The sequence below is a fragment of the Lactuca virosa genome, chromosome 6 (genome assembly GCF_052849685.1).
Source record: "Lactuca virosa cultivar CGN04683 chromosome 6, Lactuca_virosa_CGN04683_v6, whole genome shotgun sequence".
Lineage (NCBI taxonomy): Eukaryota > Viridiplantae > Streptophyta > Magnoliopsida > Asterales > Asteraceae > Lactuca > Lactuca virosa.
Genome location: NC_136431.1, coordinates 146,251,647 through 146,273,249, shown reverse-complemented (window position 1 = coordinate 146,273,249; position 21,603 = coordinate 146,251,647). Strand labels below are relative to the sequence as shown.

At 33.9% G+C, this 21,603-nt stretch overlaps 1 protein-coding gene and 1 non-coding gene across 2 annotated transcripts; both read right to left on the bottom strand.

Annotated features, from left to right (window-relative positions):
- Positions 1 to 15,547: 15,547 nt before the first annotated feature.
- Positions 15,548 to 15,619, bottom strand: TRNAC-GCA (transfer RNA cysteine (anticodon GCA)). Its single transcript has one exon. It is a non-coding gene; the product is annotated as a tRNA-Cys (tRNA).
- Positions 15,620 to 15,820: 201 nt separating this feature from the next.
- Positions 15,821 to 18,457, bottom strand: LOC145118828 (NAC domain-containing protein 71-like). Its single transcript, XM_079054490.1, has 4 exons — positions 17,774 to 18,457; positions 16,923 to 17,200; positions 16,457 to 16,669; positions 15,821 to 16,211 (listed from the first exon to the last, which is right to left on the bottom strand). The coding sequence occupies exons 1-4, from the start codon at positions 17,928 to 17,930 to the stop codon at positions 15,966 to 15,968; spliced, it is 894 nt and encodes a 297-aa protein (XP_078910616.1). The 5' UTR covers positions 17,931 to 18,457; the 3' UTR covers positions 15,821 to 15,965.
- Between the last annotated feature and the right edge of the window lie 3,146 nt (positions 18,458 to 21,603).

The window sequence follows — 21,603 nt, the reverse complement described above, 5'->3', positions numbered from 1 at the left end:
AGACTCAATGAATTGAAATCAAAAACATCCCTAAGTGTCCTAGGAGTACGAATAAGATGATCTTGTTAGTATGGAAGAGATCAATGTAAAAGTTACAACCATGTTAAGTTCCACGTTAATATAGAAAATTTTGTTTGTAGTTGGAATTCTTTCTTTTATTGAATGGTGAATAGTTAGCTTGGAAGTGTACCAAGTAATTCACTACAGTGGATTTCACAATAAACTTAGAGTATATTGGAGCTACTTAGACTGCAAAGGAAAACTATGTGACTAAAAGAGATTCATTAGTGACATTAGTGTTGAAATTTAATCATTGATGGTCTTTCGGAAGGTTCTTATGATTATAAGGGTGAAGTTACCTTAGAAGAAGATCTTGTCGATCACTTATCCAAGGGTATATCCATATATGACATGATGAAGTAGACAAAAACTATGTAGTACAAGTTTATTTGTTCCGTTTGACTTAACATGAGAAGCGATATCTATGGGCCTTTCAATGATTTGGTGTTGACATCTAAAGTGCTTGGCCGAGCCGTAACTGAACTTGACGTGTTCCATTTAGTAGTAAGACGCAGACATCACAAATCTATATCGGGAAACATAATCTTGGACAGAGATTGAGCCTTATCCATGTTTTAGATTCATGTAGATATCATGTAGAACAAAGGAATGGTTGATCACTTATCAATGGGATGAATCATGATTAGATCACAGTTTGGCAGTTCCATAGGATTACTAACTCCCTTTTGATTATTGGAGAAGTACTAGACCTCATATAGTTGATGACTTTTCCAAGTGGAGGTTGTTGGAAAGAGTGTTCAATGTCATTAACTATTGGTAAAATTTCTAATAATAATAGAAGGGTCCTTTTGGGTTGCCTTCATAACCCATTTGAGGAGTTAAGGAAAATAATTAATTTAATAATTTATTATGTTTAATAAATTTAATAGAAACTATTTTGGAATTAATTGGGAATTAATTAATTCAAGGGGTTGATTATTAATTAGTTAAAAGTTAACTAATTGGAATATTCCATAAACCTTAAAGAGATAAGGGGTTCAACGAAATTTGCATTTATCCCACATGGGATGGAGGTGCAATTATGGTAAGGATCCAAGGCCTATAAATAGGGTGCTTATGATTTCATTCTGCTTTCTCATTTTCATTGAAATTTTGCCTCCTTCATTCCCCTCTCCATGGGAACGAAATTCTTAACCCTCATTAGGATTTGTTGGATTTTGATCCTCTTCTTAGTTATTTTTAATTCTCTCTTTGGTGTCTTGGTATGATACCATTAAAGGGGTTTTGGGTTAGGTCCTCTCATCAAAGCAAAGTTGAAGATGACAAGATCTGAAGCATGGAGATCAATGGATACATAAGAGGTATGTAATTCTTCTTTCTTTATGTTTTATTAGGGTAACAATAAAAGCATGAAACTTATATCCTTAGGGTACATGATCATATAAGATCGATGTTTTGGTCTGCTGCACATGATCTTGTATTTAGATGCATAGAAAACCTAACACTTTTATGAACTCTAAACACCATCAACATTTTTAGCCCAGCATCATCGCATGTTCACAATCTTCTTAATCCACCATAATATTTTCCACTTCATCATCACCGAACCACCATCTCACCATTTTCATCTTCTCTATATCCTATACCATCATCAACTTAACACATCTTCATCCCTCATCACTCGTCACCATCATCATCTATTCACCATCATACTGACACCACCATTAAACTCTTACCATCATCTTAAGAACACCAACTCAACACAACATCACTATCTTTACTCATGTTCACATCATTTCTGGTAATTTTTGGCCCCCAATTGCAGTACTAGAGATTATTTTGGATTTATCTTCATCGAGAGTTTATCACTACCTTCTTATAGAAATGGTATTGGAAATCCGACCCTGACTACCAACCATCATCGATTAGGTTGACCCCAAAAGTTGCTTTGTCTCTAAAACGATAACCCCATCCACCAACTACCGTCCTTTCTTGATTCAATTTCAGTGGGTGTTCAATTTGGGAGTTTGGTTCACGCCTGATTTAGAGATTTCATGAATAGTTTCAAGTTTGATTTGGGAATTTCACCATCACCGAATTATGGGTTTTGTGTTTTTTTCTGGATTTGATCATAAATGGGATGTTTTTTTATCATACATTAAGTTTGTTTATTGTTAAATTTTGACATCTATTTCTGATTGAATGATACACATTTAGTAGTGAAGAATTTGTGTAGCATTGGTGGTAGTAGAATGGATACAGGTGGTGGTGACATTATGAGTGTGGTGTGTTGATACGATGAACTCCAGGTGCATGCTTAGCTCTTTCACCCTGGAGGGTCTCGTCCAATAAGCGTTCGAGAATTCACTATGTGTAAGAATAACAATAACTAGGTCAGACAGTCATACCGAGGGCTGGACCCCGACATAGTTCTATGATGCCTAAGTTAGATTGCGACTTTTTGGTGTTGCTTTTGTGTTAAGGAATATGTGTTCTCCCTAACTTCCTCTCTGTTATCCTGTCTCTTAGGGGTATTTATAGATTTTTGTGGTTAGTAATGCCCATTTCTTAGACAGGTCTACGAGCGGTCGCACTTCCTGTCCTTTCCTTGCTTATTTTATTTGATTTTTACAGTTTGGCATATTTTATGGGAGACGATTTCGATGCTTGCATACTATGTATTCAAATTTATATTTTTTTGAAACAAGTGGCAATGCTTGTAGCGCCGACCTGGGGAGTACCGGGTCGATAGTGAGTTTCCTTGGACTACCGGCTTGGTACACTATTAAGCCCCCCAGTCTGAAGGGTAAAAGAATATTACTTAAATATTTTTTCCATTTAGACTTTTAAATCCGTATCGGGTACTATAAAATCATTAGCATGTTGTGCATTAAATGCTTGCGCCGTCGCACGTCATCTTTCTTGGTTTGATTATATTGCTCGTAATAAATGCTTTAATCGGTCCTTCTGATTACTTATCATGTAATCTTGATTGTTCTTGTAGAAACTTCCTTACATGCGCTCCCTTTGACTTTTCCATTACCGTGATTGGTATGGGTGACGACATGTCACACCCCCAAACCAGACGGCGGAAACGTCTGGGGGTGGAGGACTTCAATTGTAGTATCACAACACATGCATCATAGTAATCAAAGTACAATCAACCATTGTATTTAAAAAGTATAAGTATTTACATGTGTTCAATCATTGTATATTGAACCAAAATATAGTTATACAAAAGAAGATATGACTCAACAAAGCTCCATCTTCTCAAAAGCTCGGGGAGTACCTGTGTATTATTTCCCTGAGAATACAAGTAATTTGAAAAGAGAGTATCAACATAAAGTTGAGTGAGTGCCTAAGTGTTTATGTTTAAAAGAGTATCTCTGTATCTTGTATATGTGAACTGTTCCAGAAAATCCTATATTTTCTGTTGTATATGAAAAGTAGTTTTATTCTCATAAAACCGTTCTCTTTGTATCAATGTTTTGTATTTGTATTCCTTTATGAAAACTTGTAACTGAGAGTGTGCCTGGCTCCGCCAGCTGTTATTGAAAACTGTATTGAACCATTGTAGTTTGTATTCTGAAAACTGGTACTTTGAAGGTGTACTTTCGTTTACTTGTTTATACACTAACGTATTTTTAATATGTTTTTAATGAGTTCTTATAACCATACTATGACGGATGGCCTGAAACAAACGCTTTGTGGGCGTTTAAACTGTTGATAACAATTGCCACTCATCGGCGTGTATGTCTGACTGTAGCTAGCAGCCTGAGTGCGGGGTTGTCAATCCCGATATAGATCTACACACAACTTGTTTCGATCCCCGAGGCTGGAGATTCTGGTTATAATGTCAGGGCTTTACCTTGGTTGTCTAAAATGAATTAAACAACCTGAATGTCTCATAAAAAGCATATAAACGTTACATGTATATTAGTTAAGAAAACCCAATCATTCTGAAATAAATGATTGACAGTATGTTCTTGATTTAGTATTTCAAACATGTATTTGATAAGTGTAAACCTTGAATTGTTCTGTATCAAAACCCTAGTTTCTTGTAAGACTGTGTATTCTTGTAGTATGAATTATTGTTCTATGTATAAATTATACCTATAATAATTTATATGTACTTTCTGAATATGTATATAACTGTATTTAGCATGTAACCCCTTGCTCAACGTTTTACAAAGGTGTTTGAATTGATGAAATAACTTTTATATTTATATACATACACAATTTCATATACAAGTAAAATTTAAACGACACTCGGACAAATAACCGAAACTATAAGCCCACATCCAAACAAGGAAAAGGACCCAGAATGAGTTATCAGTCCTAAGCCCTTTTAAATCTTATGTATATATATATATATATATATATATATATATATATATATATATATAGAAATATGAATTTTGGGGAAAAATACAAGATTATAAAAGAGTTTGATGTTTTGAGTATATTTGGATAATTTAATGTTATTTTATCGTGATTTGAATCATGATTTTATAACACAAAGTTCTTGTGTTATGATTGTATTCCCCCCCTTAAAACAATAGAAATTATGAAAATACGGGGGTATGAACTCACTTGATAGATGGTGAACCGGACAGAGTTTCGTTTCACGAAAAGGAGTTTATTTGTCGGGAAACCGGCTCAAATTGGGCAGAGTTTCGACAGGAGAGAGGTTACTTCTCTGGAATCTCGGGGCTTCGATACTTGCTTAGGGTTCGAGACTTGATACCGGGGCTTTAGGGGTTGTATATGAGCTTATGGGAGTGGAGAATGTGAAAGAGAATGAAAATTGGGATGAAAAAGTGTAAAAATTCGGAAGCCCTCGCATGCATATATATAGTCCGAAGGTTCGGACCCGGAGCTATGCGAAGCTGACACGCGTCGGACAGGTGGCTTATTTCAGACCGAAGGCTCGCAAGGTGCTAGGCTCGGATTGGACCAAACCTCGGTCCAATGGGAAGGGGCCACGTGCGAAGGGGGTGTCCGAGGGGTGTCTCCGGGGCATCTCATGCGAAGCTGTTCGCTTCTAAGTGGACCTCGGCTGCGGTCCAATCAGGAGGTGCCACGCATGGGTTCGGTCCACTCAGCAGCTGCCACGTGCGAGGGTGACGTTGCATGCGAAATTGCCCGGTTTTTCCCATTTTTTCTTTATTTTTGTGCCAAACTTGCGAAAATCATAACTTTCGCATACGAGCTCCGTTTTTGGCGTTCTTTATATGCACGCGTAGGTAAAATCATACTCTACGACTTTCGTTAAGACTTCGTCGGCTAATTTTGATTTATTTTTAATATTATTATTTTAAACAGACCGGTACGGGAATCCGTTAAAAATTCATAACTTCTTCATCCGACGTTCGTTTTCGTGTGTCTTTTTACCGTTGTACTACTACCGACGAGACCTTCAATTCTCGTTTAGGTTGTGTCGGCTAAAAATCGTTCGATCTTTATTTCGAGTTTTTAGCTGTACACTGCTATACAGAAACTTAGAAAAATCATAACTTCCTCATACGAAGTCAGATTTTTCCGTTCTTTTTATGAAAGTTCTCGGTTTAACATAAACTACAACTTTCATTTAGATTGTTAAGGCTAAAAAGCCTTTTATCGAAAATTCAGTTTTTACACTGAACAGTGTTTTGCCGGTTTTGTCGCCGATTTTCGATTGGTCATAACTTCTTCGTTATAACTCGGATTTTAGTGTTCTTTATGTTTTTGGAAACCTTGTTACAATCTCTATCACTTGGTTCATCCCAATTGAGATTGCTAAATAATTTATTTTTGAGGGTCAATTATGTAAATATGCACATTATGCTAAAATTTCTCTTTATTATTATAAAAAGAACTACACATGGACCTATACTATTACATAGGTTTGGAATTACGATTTGTTACACGACATGTCTGTAGTGACGTCCGAAGTGGACTATTGCATGCTGAAGCGGTATACTCATGAATATCACATTTCTCATGTACTTGGTTTTGAAGTTTCGTCTTCATCTTCATCTGTTCTTAATGCCCCGCCTGGTAAGATTGGTTTCTATCTTTGACATATTGTATGTGGGTTATGGTTATCCCCGTCTCGCTTTTTCATAGAGATTCTTTGTTACTACAAAGTCCATCTTATCGAGCTATGTCCGAATGTAGTGTCAAAGTGTCTGAATGCCCCCGAACGTTTCCGCCATTTTGGTTTGGGGGAACACAATGTAAACTTTATATTATTAATACGATGGTAGTTGTTACTTTGATTACTTTTATACAATTGTTGTGATACTGTACATGACGTCCTCCACCCCCGAACGTTTCCGCCGTTCCGGTTTGGGGGTGTGACACAAAGATTGTCACTTTCAAAGTTTTTTGTGTTTCTCATGAGATACCTCTTGATGTCTCCTTGTTTCGCTATTTTTATCGCTTGAAGAAGTATGGTGACTAGTTTTCTTTCAGTAGTCGTCACTTTCCTCTTTCTCCAGATTTAGCTCGTTCGAATGGGAACTATAAAAGTAGGTTATGGTAGGTGGACATACATAGCTTGTGTTTACCATTTGTTCCATGTTATGTTTCACTTGGTGATGACTCGGTATCGTTGTCTTCCAATCTTCTTGCGTTTGTGCCTTTATTTTCACATTTCTATGTAAAGAGAGCATTTTTGTCGGAAGTTGTACATTCCATGAGTCATATGACCCATTCTAGAAAGCCCGTTGTCAACTACCAGTGTTATTTGTATGTCATGCAGGTTTGTCTAACCTTTTTACTAGATTTAGCATAAGTTCCTTTGTCTTTTCTTTCCGTAGTTGTGGGTAATCTCCTGATATAAATGCTACCTCTGGTGTTTTCTCTATGCTCATTTATTTTTGCATATAGGAGTAAATGCTCCTTTCAACTAACATCTTTTTGGTCGGTGATATCCCTCCTAAGTCCATTATGGTGGATGACGTGGTTCTTGACCAAAATGTGCATCGGATGACTTCGACGCCCGAATCGCTCATTGCTCTTCTAGGGTTTGGACGGAATGCTTTCTCTATCGATCAACAGTTGGACTGTTTTGTGATTAGCTATGTACATGTCGGTTCTCTTAGATCCGTAGTAGTTGTGCCCCTAGGAAGTGTCTCTTCTAGCTGAAAGCATAGGCGGGTCCTTTCACCTGATCAGTTTGAACAATTTCTTCAGGAGATTTCCCATGTAGGTCCTCGTTGCATCTCTCCTTCTTCTTTTGGTCATGTTTCCCCACACCAACTTGTATGTAAATGATTTGGTGTGTGTTGCGTATTTACATTTATGCTATATAAATGATTACTTGGTTCTATTAATGTCATTTTCCCAACTTTGTAGGTGGGTGCCCTTCTTGTGTGTTGTATGAGGAAGAGTTGGACGAAGCATGCCGGTTTATAGTTGGTGCTGAAAAAATTATCTCCGTCGTACTCGGGCGAGATCTCAAATTTTTTGACGGGTTGTTAACCTTGCGATACGGGTTTCTAGCTGAGGAGGTGAATTTACGTGTTGCCGAAGGCATGAAGCTTGCAAGCGATGAAATGATGGTGAAAGCCAGAGAGATGTAAGTTGACATGTCGATACGTCACCGGGATGTCGTGGCCAAGGTAGTTTCTCTAAAAAAATCAAGGAATTCTAGTCCAGGCGAAGTATGAAGCTTGTCTGCAGGAGAATGGTGTGATGCGTGCTCAGCTTATTAACAAGTCCTGTTAGTGTGGGTTATGTGAGTCGGTTATGCTCTAGTGTTTGTAGCCAAGCATGAACTTGGTGTTTTGCTTGTGTTCCTAACCGAATCTTATTTTGTGGCTGGTCTTTTTTGGCACATTGATAGTTGTCGACGGTGGTTGTTTGTTGTGGGAACCGTTCATTTTCTAACGCACTTAAGTAATTGGAGACTTCTTGGGAATTAATTGATTTATGTGTCTGGTAACACATTTTCCTCGTTCCGACAGATGTTAGGTAGATATTTGGCATGTGTTTTGTTGGGTTAATGATAGGTGTCATGAACAAGTAATATGCTACTGGGGTAGTTTATGTGTAATGGATATATCGATGTAGTCTGCGGATCAAGCTACACAAGTTGAAGAATAAGTGTACTCTTGGGCTAAGCGGGTGGCCTATTTATTTAGTAATGATACTCGATGAATAGATAAGTGTAGTCGGCGGACCAAGCTATATGCTTTGAAGAATAAGTGTATTCTTGGGCTAAGCGGGTATCTGATTTGTTGAGTAATGATACTCGATGTATACGTAGTCGGTGGACCGAGCTACATGCTTTGATGAATAAGTGTATTCTTAGGCTAAGTGGGTAGCCTATTTGTTGACCAGTGACACTCGATGTATACGTAGTCGGCATAACGAGCTACATGCTTAGAAGAATAAGTGTATTCTTGGGCTAAGCGGGTAGTCTATTTGTTGAGTAATGATACTCGATGTATACATAAGTGTAGTTGGCGGACAGGGCTACATGCTTTGAAAAATAGGACCGACTGGAAGTGCAAGTCGGCGATGTATCTAAATGGAAAAGGAAGAAGGGGATGAGAATACGGGTGGTTGAGAGGCTCGTTTGCTTTTTAAGACTAGTGGATGTGGGTAACTAGTTAGGAAGTGTTATCACACCTAAAAGTTGCCACCTCAAATTCCATGTCACCCCACGGTGTTATAACACCAAGTGAGAAAATGGGCAACATATTATAACACCCTCAATTTTCCATGTCATCATTTTTTTTTCTTTTCTCTTTTCACCTTATTTATTTTCGATTTATTTAATTTTTATTTTTTTATTTACATTAGAATATGTATAAAAAATAAGACATGCAATTTAATTGAATCCTAAATTATACATAACATTTAAAACTAAAAATAACATTACACAAAAAACATTGAACGAAAATAACATAAAAATGATACAATATTCATAATCTAAATATTTCTTCTCGATCCTATCCTCATTTCGGAGCACTTGCACTTGTCGTGGTCCCAAAATTTCCTCACTAGTCTGAAGAATTGTTGGATCCTTCGTCATTTGATCTTCTCCGCTTGTCTACAAAGGAACTCCAAATGTTGACGTTGCACTTCAACCTTTTGTTGTGCGATTAAATTGTGTTGGTCAAACTTTTCTTTTATTTCCGCCAACTCTTGTGCTATTCTCTCATATTCCTCCACGTGTGGTTGAGCGAGCTTCGCTTTGTCATGCCCGACCGTTCGACATGGGGGGGGAACCACTTCGATGTTGTCGGGATGTCATCTATGTCGGCGTTTAGGTTGATGTTAGTTCGTGCGTTGGAAACGCCAAACAAACTAGAAGTGTGAGACTTCTTTGATTGTGCCTCTGACGATGTTTGAGCTTTAATCCATTTTGGATCTATTCTGACAATCTCCAGTATTTTTTCATACTCAAAAGTGTTCCCTATTTTGATGTGATATTGTTCCCTCACGGCTTTGAACACATCAAAATCATGCACACTACTTTGCTTTTGCGAAGAAAGCCTCATGAAAATCCCATTAAATTTGGTGCACTGACGACTGATTGGAGTCCACTTGCTACTAAGCATATCAATATTGTGATATAGTTGTTTCTTCAAAATCGCATGGCATTTTCCGAGCACGACTTCCCGAAAACCAACTCTCCGCATATCATTTTCTACAATTGGATTTTTTGAAGTCATGAACCACGCCACCGCTAACGCGTACTCCTCCTCCGATGTCCATCATAATGGAGGTTCTTCTTCACTTTCTGCGATTGCTTTCCCTTTCTGTCACACCCCGCTAAAGCGGAAACACGAGGCATGGCAGTATAAAGGGTTTCATAGCAAAAGTTAAAAGACAACACCAACCATAGTATTAAAATCATTACAAATTTACAATGGGTTTGAAGAACTTTTAAAAGAAATTACAATGTAAATTGAAATACAACACATGTGAATGCTCCTAAAAGTGAAGTGTCCCTAAGTGCCACTTACTCGATGATTCCTGAAAAAGCATGTACAACGAGCATCAACTATAAAAATAGTTGGTGAGTACTCACAGGTTAAAAATAATATTGGTTTCATGAATCATAATCAAAGTTTTAATAGAAGTTTCCATAAATAAAGTATATTGTTAAAATGAGTAAATAAGTTTGTATAAACAAAGTTCATTGTCATCATGAGAGATAAAGTATGTTGCCCAAATGAGATGCAACGTTCATATTCTCATGGGAAATAAAGTTCGTTGCTAAAACGAGTAAACAAGTTTCATTGCTATAATGAGCAATCAAGTTTGTTGCTACAAGGAGCAAACAAATTCATTGTTAAGACAAGTAATTAAGTTTCCAATAATAAAATTTCGTTGCTATAATGAGAAACAAAGTTCATTGCTATAATTAATAAACAAGTGTGTTGCTATAATAAGTAACAAGTTTCGTTGCTAACATGAGAATAGAAGTTTGGTATGTGCATAAAGATTAGTATGTGCATCAAGTTTCCATTCATGAGTTCACAACCCAAGCCTAATGTCCGAATCGTGCCCTATTGACTACTATGTGTATCGCAAACATAGTGTATAAAATGGTAAAATGCACTCAAGCGAATCGTGCGAGTGAGGAGTTGTCTACTTCCTGATAGCGCTATTCATAATAATCATAGGCTCAAAAGAGTTAATGAGTTGTGTCTAGAGATTCCAGGGACTTAACCGCGATACAATACTCATGAATTAAAGTAAGATACACATACATACGAAATATAGCAACCAAGTTTCATACGAGTCAAAATAAATACAACGCACATAAAAAGTTAGGACATGTTTTTCCACCCCAAAACATTTAAAAACCGAAAATAGGGGAGTGGTGAATACTCACAATATGCATTGAGATGATGCTAATGGTGCCTTCAACTACGTTCCACGTGTACCACTACCGATTCCTACAATAATGGTATTCGCTAGTGAGTCTCTAATCGAAATCTAACACTAGTATACTTACTACTACAATAGAATTATGCCAATATTGCGTCAAAATTTAATATTGATAAGTTACAAACATTTTTCTGTGAAAATTAAATTTCAATGAATCAATTGTTATATAACAATTTAAGTAGAAAATTCTCATTATTGAAATGTTAATATTTAACATTTTAAGAGGTGTTCCAATGATTAAATATTCAAAAACTAAATTAATTTAGTTCTAAACTTTCTCAAACTTTGCATTTCAGTTTTAATTGAAGTCAAAGACCTTAAGATAAATTTTCTTGAAATTTTTATTTGTCTAACTATTTTTCACCATTTAATTCCTTGAATAATCATAAAATCATGGAAAAATAGTAAACAGATACTAAAAATTACCAAACTTCTGATTTTGGTTCTAACTACATTAAAAGACTTCCAGATAAATTTTCATGGATTATAGATATGTATAACTATTTTTCTTATATTTAATTCTCTAAATAGATAAAAATTCATGAAAAATAGCAATCAGTTAAGAAAATTTCCCAAACTTTTTATATTACTACCATTACACATACTTAAGCTGAGAAAAATATAAAAATGGATTTATAAACTGTTTAACCCAAATTTTATGATTTTTTGTGCATTTATTCTAATAAAAATTGAAAAAAATAGAAAACAGTTTCCAAAGTTGTCCAAAATTTTTGTAACACTGTTATTACATATATAGAAGCTGTGAAAAATATAAAATATATTTTTCAATTAGTGTTGCTATTTTTCCTTGTTTAATCCTCTTAAATAATCATTAATTTAATAAAAATTATTAAACACTTAAAGTAAATTACCAAAAAATTTTGTAAACTTCATTTACAGTGTAAATAATCTGGAAAAAATACCAAAGGTGGTTTTTATATACTGAAATCCGATTTTGGGGATTTAAGTTTATTTAATCTTAGAAAATAGGAGAAAAATAGTATACTGAATAGAAAAATTATCAAAATTTTTATTTAGTATCCTAAAATATTATAAGGTGTTCTGGTAAATTTTCATGAATTTTGGATGAGAACAACTATTTTTACCATTATTAGTCCATTATAAATACAAAAATCGGGGAAAAATAGGAATGCATTATGAAAAATTATGAAAATATTTTTCTACGTCTTACACATAGGGTATGGGCTGAGAAAATTATTAGATAGCCTTTTCAAATTGTCTAAAGTGGATTTATGATTTATTGGGTCTAAAGAAAAAAAAAATTCAATACCACGCTAAACAGTAACAAAAATCGATGAAACTTAATGAGAAGTCATTATTTAGCATAGGGTTCATCCACGAATTTAACTAGGAATTATAGACCTCATAATGTATTTTATATGATTTATTGTCCTATATTATTCCAATAATTATAATAATTCGAGGAAAATGAATTATTTTCTGAAAATTTACAGAACATCTGATTTTGTTGGTGGGAATCTGGGAAAAATCGGATTTGGTCAGAAAAGGAGTTTTAGATATTTATTTGGAAATAAATCATTCATGAACATATTTGAAAGCTTTTAACAACATACTTTGATGATCTAGCTTCTAAGCTTGAAGATAATCACATGCATGTTTGTTTGAAGACCATTCATGAGTTTGAAATGTTCAAAATTCGTTTTTGAAAGAAAACTTTGGATGCATATGGTGATTTTCCACCAAAACGTGTAGAAAAGTGCATTTCCATGGTTTTGACTTAGGTTTAGGTCATGGATCTTCACCATTTTGTAACATGCAAGATTTTTCGGTGAAAATATACCACCATCATCATCAAAACTGAAGTGAATGAACATTCACACAAATTTTCTAAGAGAATGGTGTAGAAGAACAAGGAAATGCAAGAAAATCCATGAAAACTTGAAGGAAAATGAAAGGAAATCGTGTTCTACCTTAATAAACACCACTAGATGATGAAGATTTTGAGTATCTTGACTGTTCTTGGACATGTTTGCTGTAAAATTTCGTGGTTCATGGAGAGAGGAAGAGAGAATAGAGAGAAAATGAAGTGAGGGAGTGTGAGAGAGAAAGTGAAGTATGGAGAAATGGAGTGTGGATGGGGAATTGATTGAGTGTGTTGGGAAGAGGAAAGAGAGGAGAGAGAGAGAGAGAGGAATCCGACTTTTGAATGGAGAGAGGGTCTCCCTCTTTTAAATTTTATAAAATATAACTTTATTTTATAAAAATATCAAGTTTTTATAAAATATGCACCTTATCTTAATTTTCATTCACAAAACCTTGATTTTTGGCTTAGAAAATGAGGTTAAATACTAATGACTTCAATTTTATTTCTCCTTGGTTATATTTTACTAATTTGAGTTATTTTAAATTGATATTATAAAGTCTATACCAAATTTTATGGATTTTTATGTGTTAGAGTTTATAAATTTGAGTTTTTAGGGTTTTTAGGGTGTTGAGATTTAATAAATATTTGGATATCAAAATAAATTGAATTATTTGAGATTTCAATTTATGTTATAGTTTCATAACTTTTTTCTAGTTAAAAAAATAATGTTTGTAATTTATTTTTATCGATTTATTGGCATTCTATGTAGTGGTTTCGAGATTTAAGCGAAATTGAGGAATCAAATATACTAGTCTTAGTTTTCAACTTTGACTTAAGTTTCTATGAGACTTTGACCTAAGTTCTACTACTAGGTCAAGTGCAAGATGGATGTATATGATTCATGAAATGGTGATCGAGTCAAAGAGTGACCCAAATATGGATAGTCACTACAGCTCGGTAGATGTAGAATTCACATATCGATGTGAGATCTAAGTACACTATCCATTGATTCTAATTGTTTCCAAGTTTCTAGTAGGTTATAACTTAGCTTCTAGTTACTACGTCTAGTATGTGTAGTTCCTATATGTGCAACTAAGTTTAGTCAAATCTAAAACTAACTCGAATTTTGACGGTTGTCACACTTTCCTTTTCGCTTTCCCTCTACCTTTCCGACTGCCTCCCCGCTTGCATTTCGGGAACAGTTTCTTGCGTTGGTTGTGTGGTTTTTTGTGGCATGGAAACGAAAGTATTGAAATGTTTTGTTGAAAATTTGAGTTTTGTTGCATCTAGGGCGATATATGAAATTAAATTGGGGGTGAGGCGGGATTAAAGAAGTTTCCTTGAAATTGTATTTATGGTGAGTTTGTGTTGAGTATGTTCATATGAATCTCGTGTTGTTCACCCCATCGGAACGAATGTGTTTATGTTTGAATGTGTGTTCGGGTTTTGCCCTATAGCTTGGATCGAAAGAAAACGTGGTTGATTTGTTTGTGTAAAATGGAATGAGAGATTGGTGTAGTAAAATGTTTTGTGTATGTATGTGAATTTATAATAGGTAAGTAGGCAAAATTATATATATATATATATATATATATATATATATATATATATATATATATATATATATATATATATATATTGGTTTTTGACCGTTCATTAACGGTCTTTTTGATTGTTTCTTTCGAATTTCACACGTTATAACGTGTTGTAGTGGTAACTAAGGATAACGAAACGAGGCTCAATGGAAGAGAGGGGAGGCGGTGTTCCTCCGTGGTAACATCGTTAAATAGGGGTGTTGATTGGGTAAATTTTTCGGGTTTCGGGTAACTCGGGTCGGGTAATTCGGGTTTTTCATGTTAAAAAAATACCCGTTACCCGACCCAAATTAAATTCGGGTAATTCGGGTTTGGGTAATTCAGGTAGTAGGTCGGATTTGGGTAATTCGGGCATTACCCGAAAATAAATGTAATAAACTAAATATGTCGTACTCTATTAGTCTTATTTATATAAATAAACGAGGCATAAACGAAGTTACTCAAACTTTTAACATTGAGAATTTTTAGTCGATAGTACTTAAGATATCAAGTAATATTTCACAAAAGTAATATCATTTACAAGAAACCAAAATGCAAGAAGCCAATGCCTATTTTCGAAATCATTTACATGAAAATTACTTACGTTGAAGTTTGAAGTCTAAATCGGTGAGTGTTGGTGACGACTTGATGATCGATGACGACGAGTTGAGTTAAGTTTGAAGTCTACTGGAGATATATCTTTGTTTTCGTCGGGTTCGATACTTTGATGAATGACTCAAGAAATAGTCAAGGGCTTTTTAATGATCGAGAATGAGAGTAAAGTCGTAAACAACATATGGATAATTGTGGATATTACTCATAGGGCACTTTATTTTTTAAATAAATCGGGTATTTCGGATATACCCGAAACCCTATACATATACCGAATACCCGGTCTAAAAAAAATCGGATAACCCGAATACCCGAAAATATATACCCGAATTCAAAAGGGGTTGATCGGGTAATCGGGTATTTTCAACAGGCCTATCGTTAAAGGCTGTCCGCCTTACCGCTCGCCGATGCCTACACCGAGTCGTATAATTATATACTATAAACAAAATAATATTAAGTAAACACAATATAGTCATCTCATGTGTGATAGGATGAATTGTACAAGTTTAAATTAAGAATTGTGACGAAACGTATAGAATTGGACAAAAACAGATGGATGATTTGTGTACTTATTCTTAAGATAAAAATAAGAATTTTATAGAGGGCCCTACCAGGTTCGAACTGGTGACCTCTTGATCTGCAGTCAAATGCTCTACCACTGAGCTAAGGACCCTTTTGTTTCTACAGTTACTAATTAAGAAATTCGTTTTGTCGTTTAGTGGTGTAAACCTTGTTAATGTATATGCTTTGGTAAGTATTACTATAACACCCTCTACATATTTATAACAGTAAAAAGAATAAAGAAAAACTACAAAAATTACATAACAAATATACGAATATTATTCAAAGATATATTCTTTTAGTAGTTCTATATTTAAAATACATGTCTGAAAACACCATTTAGATTTTGCATTCAACACTACATATATTAAACATACTACAACACCAACAATCTTCTCGACCACTCCATTTGATAAAAGATAAATTCATTAGTCCAATTTAGGTTTCGATGTTGTTCTTCAGAAGGGGTTCAAATTTCCATGTGAATTAGTCCAATCATGATCTTCGTTTTCAAAGAATTCCATCAAGCTTTCGTCTCCTAAATATAGCGGTGACATGCTGCCAAATCGAATCAAATCATCTTCCTCTGTAAAATTCGAGTATGATGAACTTGGTGAGATCCCAAACGACTGCCATGGAGCCCTTGGAATCTCACTTCGTTGGAAATACCCAAAACGCCCTTCTACTCCTCCTTCGCATACTTCCTACATTGTCATCAACATCACAAAAATAAAAACATGAGTTATTCTTCCAGCAATCCCTAATATATAAATTAGGTATACCACCCACTAATTGACTGTTGTAGTGACTACAAGGGAGTTCGATACACATTGGAACTAAAACTCACATACGATTGAGCCTCAAACCCTAGCTTGTTTCTGCAAAGATATCACCATAGAAACACCTAATTTCATCAAATTTATAGTTATTTCTTTTTTTGGAAAGATACCTTTGAAGATTCAAGAATCAAGTCGGGTGAGACCTGAAAGCTAGGAGGATCATTACGGTCAATCGAATAAGTTGGTTCATTTGTCTGAAAAGAAGTGAGAGGGCTTGAAATATTGCTCTCACTGCTTCCACCTCCCTTAGTTTCCGGTTCACTATTAACATAACTTGTTCTTTGCTTGTTCTTTTTCATCACACGACACAACACGAAAGGTTCCTGAAAATTATTAACATGGTGAATACTTGTAAAATTTCTGAAGTAATCAATAATTTAGGCCCCATTTCTTACGCATGACATGTTGTACTCTGTTTGGCATTCATTGGACTGGGACAGATGTCAATGCGACAAAGATAGCATTTTTTTGTAACACCCTGACCTAATGATAATAGTAAAGTCCAATCCAGTAGTCATGTCATGTTGTGTCAGGTGTAACAAACGGGGCCTTAAAGTGGTGTATTGTAATATTTACTTGAAAACTTGGTGTCCCTTGAGAAACATCATCACATAAACGGTACTCATGCATGACCCAACATGTTCGATTTCCGGTTGGGGCTCGTCCATTATAGAAGACGAGGGTCTTGCGGTACCCCAAAAGAGATGATTGGCAAAGGACTTTTCGGTCTTTTCCAGTGGCTTTCCAGTAACCAGCATTTGTTGCTCGATTTGTGCGAGATCCATTTGGGTATTTTCGATCACGGGGACAAAAGAAGAACCACTCCATATCGTCATTTGGAAGGAATGATTTCTCTATAATTCACCAAATTCAATAATTAGTTTATATAATCAAGATTCGCCATGGATTGAACTTGTGCAATTATAGATAATTTAATGGGCTAAATGCAAAAATATAGGAACATAGTTGCATTGCACTTTTGTTTCGTTCTATTCAACATTGTATTTCAATTATTTCTCATAAAGGCATCATAGTTTGAAATTTTTTCCAAGTTATTAGCATTGTACTTTCGGGTTTTTTTTTTCTTATTCGGACATTATACTCTAAAAGTTCTGCACAATAATAGCATCCTACTTTCATTACTTCGTATTTATATGACATTGCTATAATGCATAGATTCTTTATATTATGAGTTGCAATAGAAAGAAATTAAAGTAGGATGCTATTATAAATACATCAATGAAAGTAACACTAATTTAAATGCCCAAATGATGTTATCATACGATCTAGCCAGCAAAAAGTAAATCATGCTTATGAAAAATTAAAAAAAAAAAAAAAAAAAAAAAAAAAAAGGAATCTGGTTTTTCATTGAGGCAAAAAAACAAACAGTTTGAATGCATCAAATTTGTGAAACAAATGGAGCTTACCTGGCAATTCCCACGGTTCAAACTTGTAGAATTTGATTACGGGAATAACTTCAAGTTCGATTTCAAGCCCTTGAACCTTTCGTTTCAAGTAATACCCAATCAGTTCTTCTTCTGTGGGGTGAAAACGGAATCCTGGTGGCAATGAGGCCCCTCCCATTTATTCCTAAACTTGTCGACGTGCTTTAAAAAATATTGCAGCTAGAACTAGTAAACAGACAGAAACAGTAGAACTAAGTACCCAAACTGCACCTGCTGAAAATCTGGAAGATCCAAAAATAAAAACTTTTCTCCACACAGAATTTCTTTTCAAGAATTGCAAATAACTTCCAAAGATTGCATCTGTTGATCAACACTCTCATTTTCCTTAGAAACTGGAGTGCTTTCTTGATCTTTTAAGCCTACTCACAGCTTCTTTTCGTCGAAATCATCAAAAAATCTTGATTTTGATATAAAATGATCAAGTTCTAGGTAATACCCAAGCGATTAAACTGCTTAAAATTCAAAAGCGATTATATTTTGAAAATACCCACAACGTAAACTAATTCAAAAAGTTGTAAAATATATTATTTGGGTTTAAGAGTCTTCTTTAAAGAAGATGGTATAATGAAGGGTCGATGGTTGTACAGTTCTAGTGTGGGAGGTTTTATAGGCGTGAGGAGGGTCAAAAATGTCCAATAGCCTGTACACTGGAACAAGGTACACTCTAAGTTGAAGGAAAAAAAAAAAAAAAACTTAATTATGAAGTGGGATAGTGACAAAATTTGACTATTTTTTGTATAATATAATTTTTAATCAACTTTGCGATTAAGATTGAAGGTATATATATATATATATATATATATATATATATATATATATATATATATATATATATATATATATATATATATATATATATATATATATATATATATATCAAGAACGTTTAAAGGAATTAAAAATATTTAAAAAAATGTATTTTTTTAATTATAAGAATAATTCCATAATTTTTTTTCTAATTCTTTTTTTGTTATGGGGAGTAATTTTTTTTTTGGAAATTCATAACACATCATTTGTGAATTTGATGATAAATTTATGTTATTAGTGAAACATAATCAATTGGTTATGACAAAATGATCTTTTCTTTGTGAATACTCCGTCTAAAATATAAATAATATATCAATATTATAGTTCAATACATATTGATCGAAGGCAAACGGGCAACAAGTTGCGCCGCTAGCCCTTTCTGGATGGCAAAACCAATTCTTTTGAAAACAACATTTGTGGATCTAAGAGATATGACATTAGAATGCATGACCCGTTGGACTCTATTAAGGAGCTCCACCGCCTCTGGTGCGAGAAAACCAAATGTATCGAATGCAAAAGGAACAAACAAAATTGTATTGTATTTTAACATATATATTTTTACATTATAATAATATTAAAACAATGTGTATATAATAGAAAAATAAAAGAAACCGAAAGTTGAGTTCATACCAAAACCGTTTATTCCCGCCAAAAGCGAAACACGGCAACCGTTGAGCATAAAATCACTTTTTGTTTTCTTTATTTGTTTTACAGCCAAATAATAATGATGGTGCATGGAGAATAAGATTCCAAAAGAAATATCGATGTAAAACTTAACTTCTATTTTTTTTAGATGAATGTAATAATGGCAATGTAGTCCCTTATGAACTTATTATGTTTTCTCACAGTTATGTTAACCACTATTTTCATAGTTTTTATATAGTTCTATATCTAATCATGGATATCTTAATTTGGGTTTATGTCAAATATGTGTATGATTATCTTTTTTCATTAATAGGTTTTTGGTTCTAGGTTTTTTATTGGACAAATTTAATAAAATACATTATGTTTATATAAAATTTCGATTTTCATACTGTAATTTTTATCAATTAAGTCAATAAATTAAAATTTATTGTAAATTTAATCACTCAACGGGATTGCTTAGGTGTTTTATGTTTCTCACTTGCAGACTAAGCAAAAAGCTACTATGTCAAGTGGTTCATCATCAAGTAGTTTATCATCACATAATTGAGTAAGCAAAAAGCTGATTTGACAAGTGGCTGATTTGGCAAGTGGTTGATCAAAGTTGACAATCATTTGGGTTAAATTGAACCCTTATTTAGATGTGTATTCACTTTTTCCTTATTTCTTATTCTTTTCATCTCTTATAGAATCAAGATTTTGTGTGATGGCTTTGGAAGGTTGTCCAAGTGGTTCATCGTCACGTAGTGGTGTAAGCAAAACAAAGAAGGTTTCCTTTAACAGATGTTATTATGGACAATCTCTCCTTGTCTTGTTTACACCATTATGAGATGATGAACAACATCAATGACCTTGGGAAGTCATTGCACAAAATCGTGATGATCATGAAACAAGAAAATAAGAAGAAATAAGAGAAATTGAGTACAGATCAACATAAGTTTTCAGTTTATCTCAAATGTTTGCCAACTAGGATTATATGTGAAAAAACGCCGGCTTCTTGCCTATTCAAGTGAGAAACATAAAACACGTTAAGCAAACCAGTCGATGGGTTAAATTTGCAACAAAATTGTAAAGTTAATGAGTTAAATGAGAAAAAGAAAAACACAGTGTTAAAAAGCAAAATTTTATGTAAATTCTATACAATTTATATGTGTTTGTTTTCTTTTTTTATTTTTTTGGATTTGGGCTTTTTTTTAATTTGTATCTAATTTTGGAATTAGATTTTTGGATGTGGGTTTGTTTCTGATTTTTATAATCTTATTAGACATGTTTCCAATTCATGATGATCTTGACTATTTTGTTGGACCTGATTTTTTATTATCTTTTCGACATGATTTATGATTATACTTTGGTTTTTAGACTTGATTTGTGGTTTGTGGTTTATGGATTGTGTAAGTTTAGTATATATATATATATATATATATATATATATATATATATATATATATATATATATATATATATATGTAAGTTTAGTATAAAACTTTTTTCCTTTTTGTGTGTATATATATATATATATATATATATATATATATATATATATATATATATATATATATATATATATATATATATATATATATATATATAAATTTACCACTTTATAAATACCAAACATATTTAATTGAAGATTTAGATATGTTCGTCGAGGACTCGGGCGAGGATTCGGATAACGATGACGACGATTCACAGTGTAACATCCCAAAATTTGCAATAAATTTGAACTTTTTAAAACCACATAAGTATAATCAAAATCGCATCCTTTATTCAAAAGAAGTTTCAAAACTACAACCCCAAGGTCAAGTATTTCAAAAATCGTTTAATAATTATATTCCAAATTCAAGAAAAGCATAATCCAATGTAACATCAAAACTCTGACAATCAGCCTTGAGCCAGTAAGTACTATCACGTCCTGCCATCATGAGTACTTGATGATCCTAAAACAATATTTTAAGAGAAAAGAGTAAACACAAAGCTTAGTGAATTTCACACATACACAGTATCATATCACACATGCTCTACTCCTAATACACAAATAGCAACAGTATTATACACACAACCACATATGCATGCCAAAGAACAAATCAGGAACAACATACACCTATTGGGTGTAACAACCCAAAAATAGTGATAAAATTTTTCATTTTAAAATCAATAGTTTCAATCATCAAATTGTTCCAAAACATTCACAAAGTACAATATCAAAATCATTAGAGTAATAGTATCCAAAAACTGCGGAAATCATGAGGAGAGGATGTTGTTGTTGGATTTGATGTCTAAGCCCATAAATATAACTGATATGTACTTGACCCGATAGTAGCATGGTCCTTTTGGGTTGCCTT

Coding starts and splice junctions, on each gene's coding strand:
- LOC145118828 (XM_079054490.1), bottom strand. CDS start 17,930: ATGGGAGGGGCCTCATTGCCACCAGGATTCCGTTTTCACCCCACAGAA. Junction 17,201..17,773: donor TGAACCGTGGGAATTGCCAG/GTAAGCTCCATT, acceptor GGTGAATTATAG/AGAAATCATTCCTTCCAAAT. Junction 16,670..16,922: donor AAGGGACACCAAGTTTTCAA/GTAAATATTACA, acceptor AATAATTTTCAG/GAACCTTTCGTGTTGTGTCG.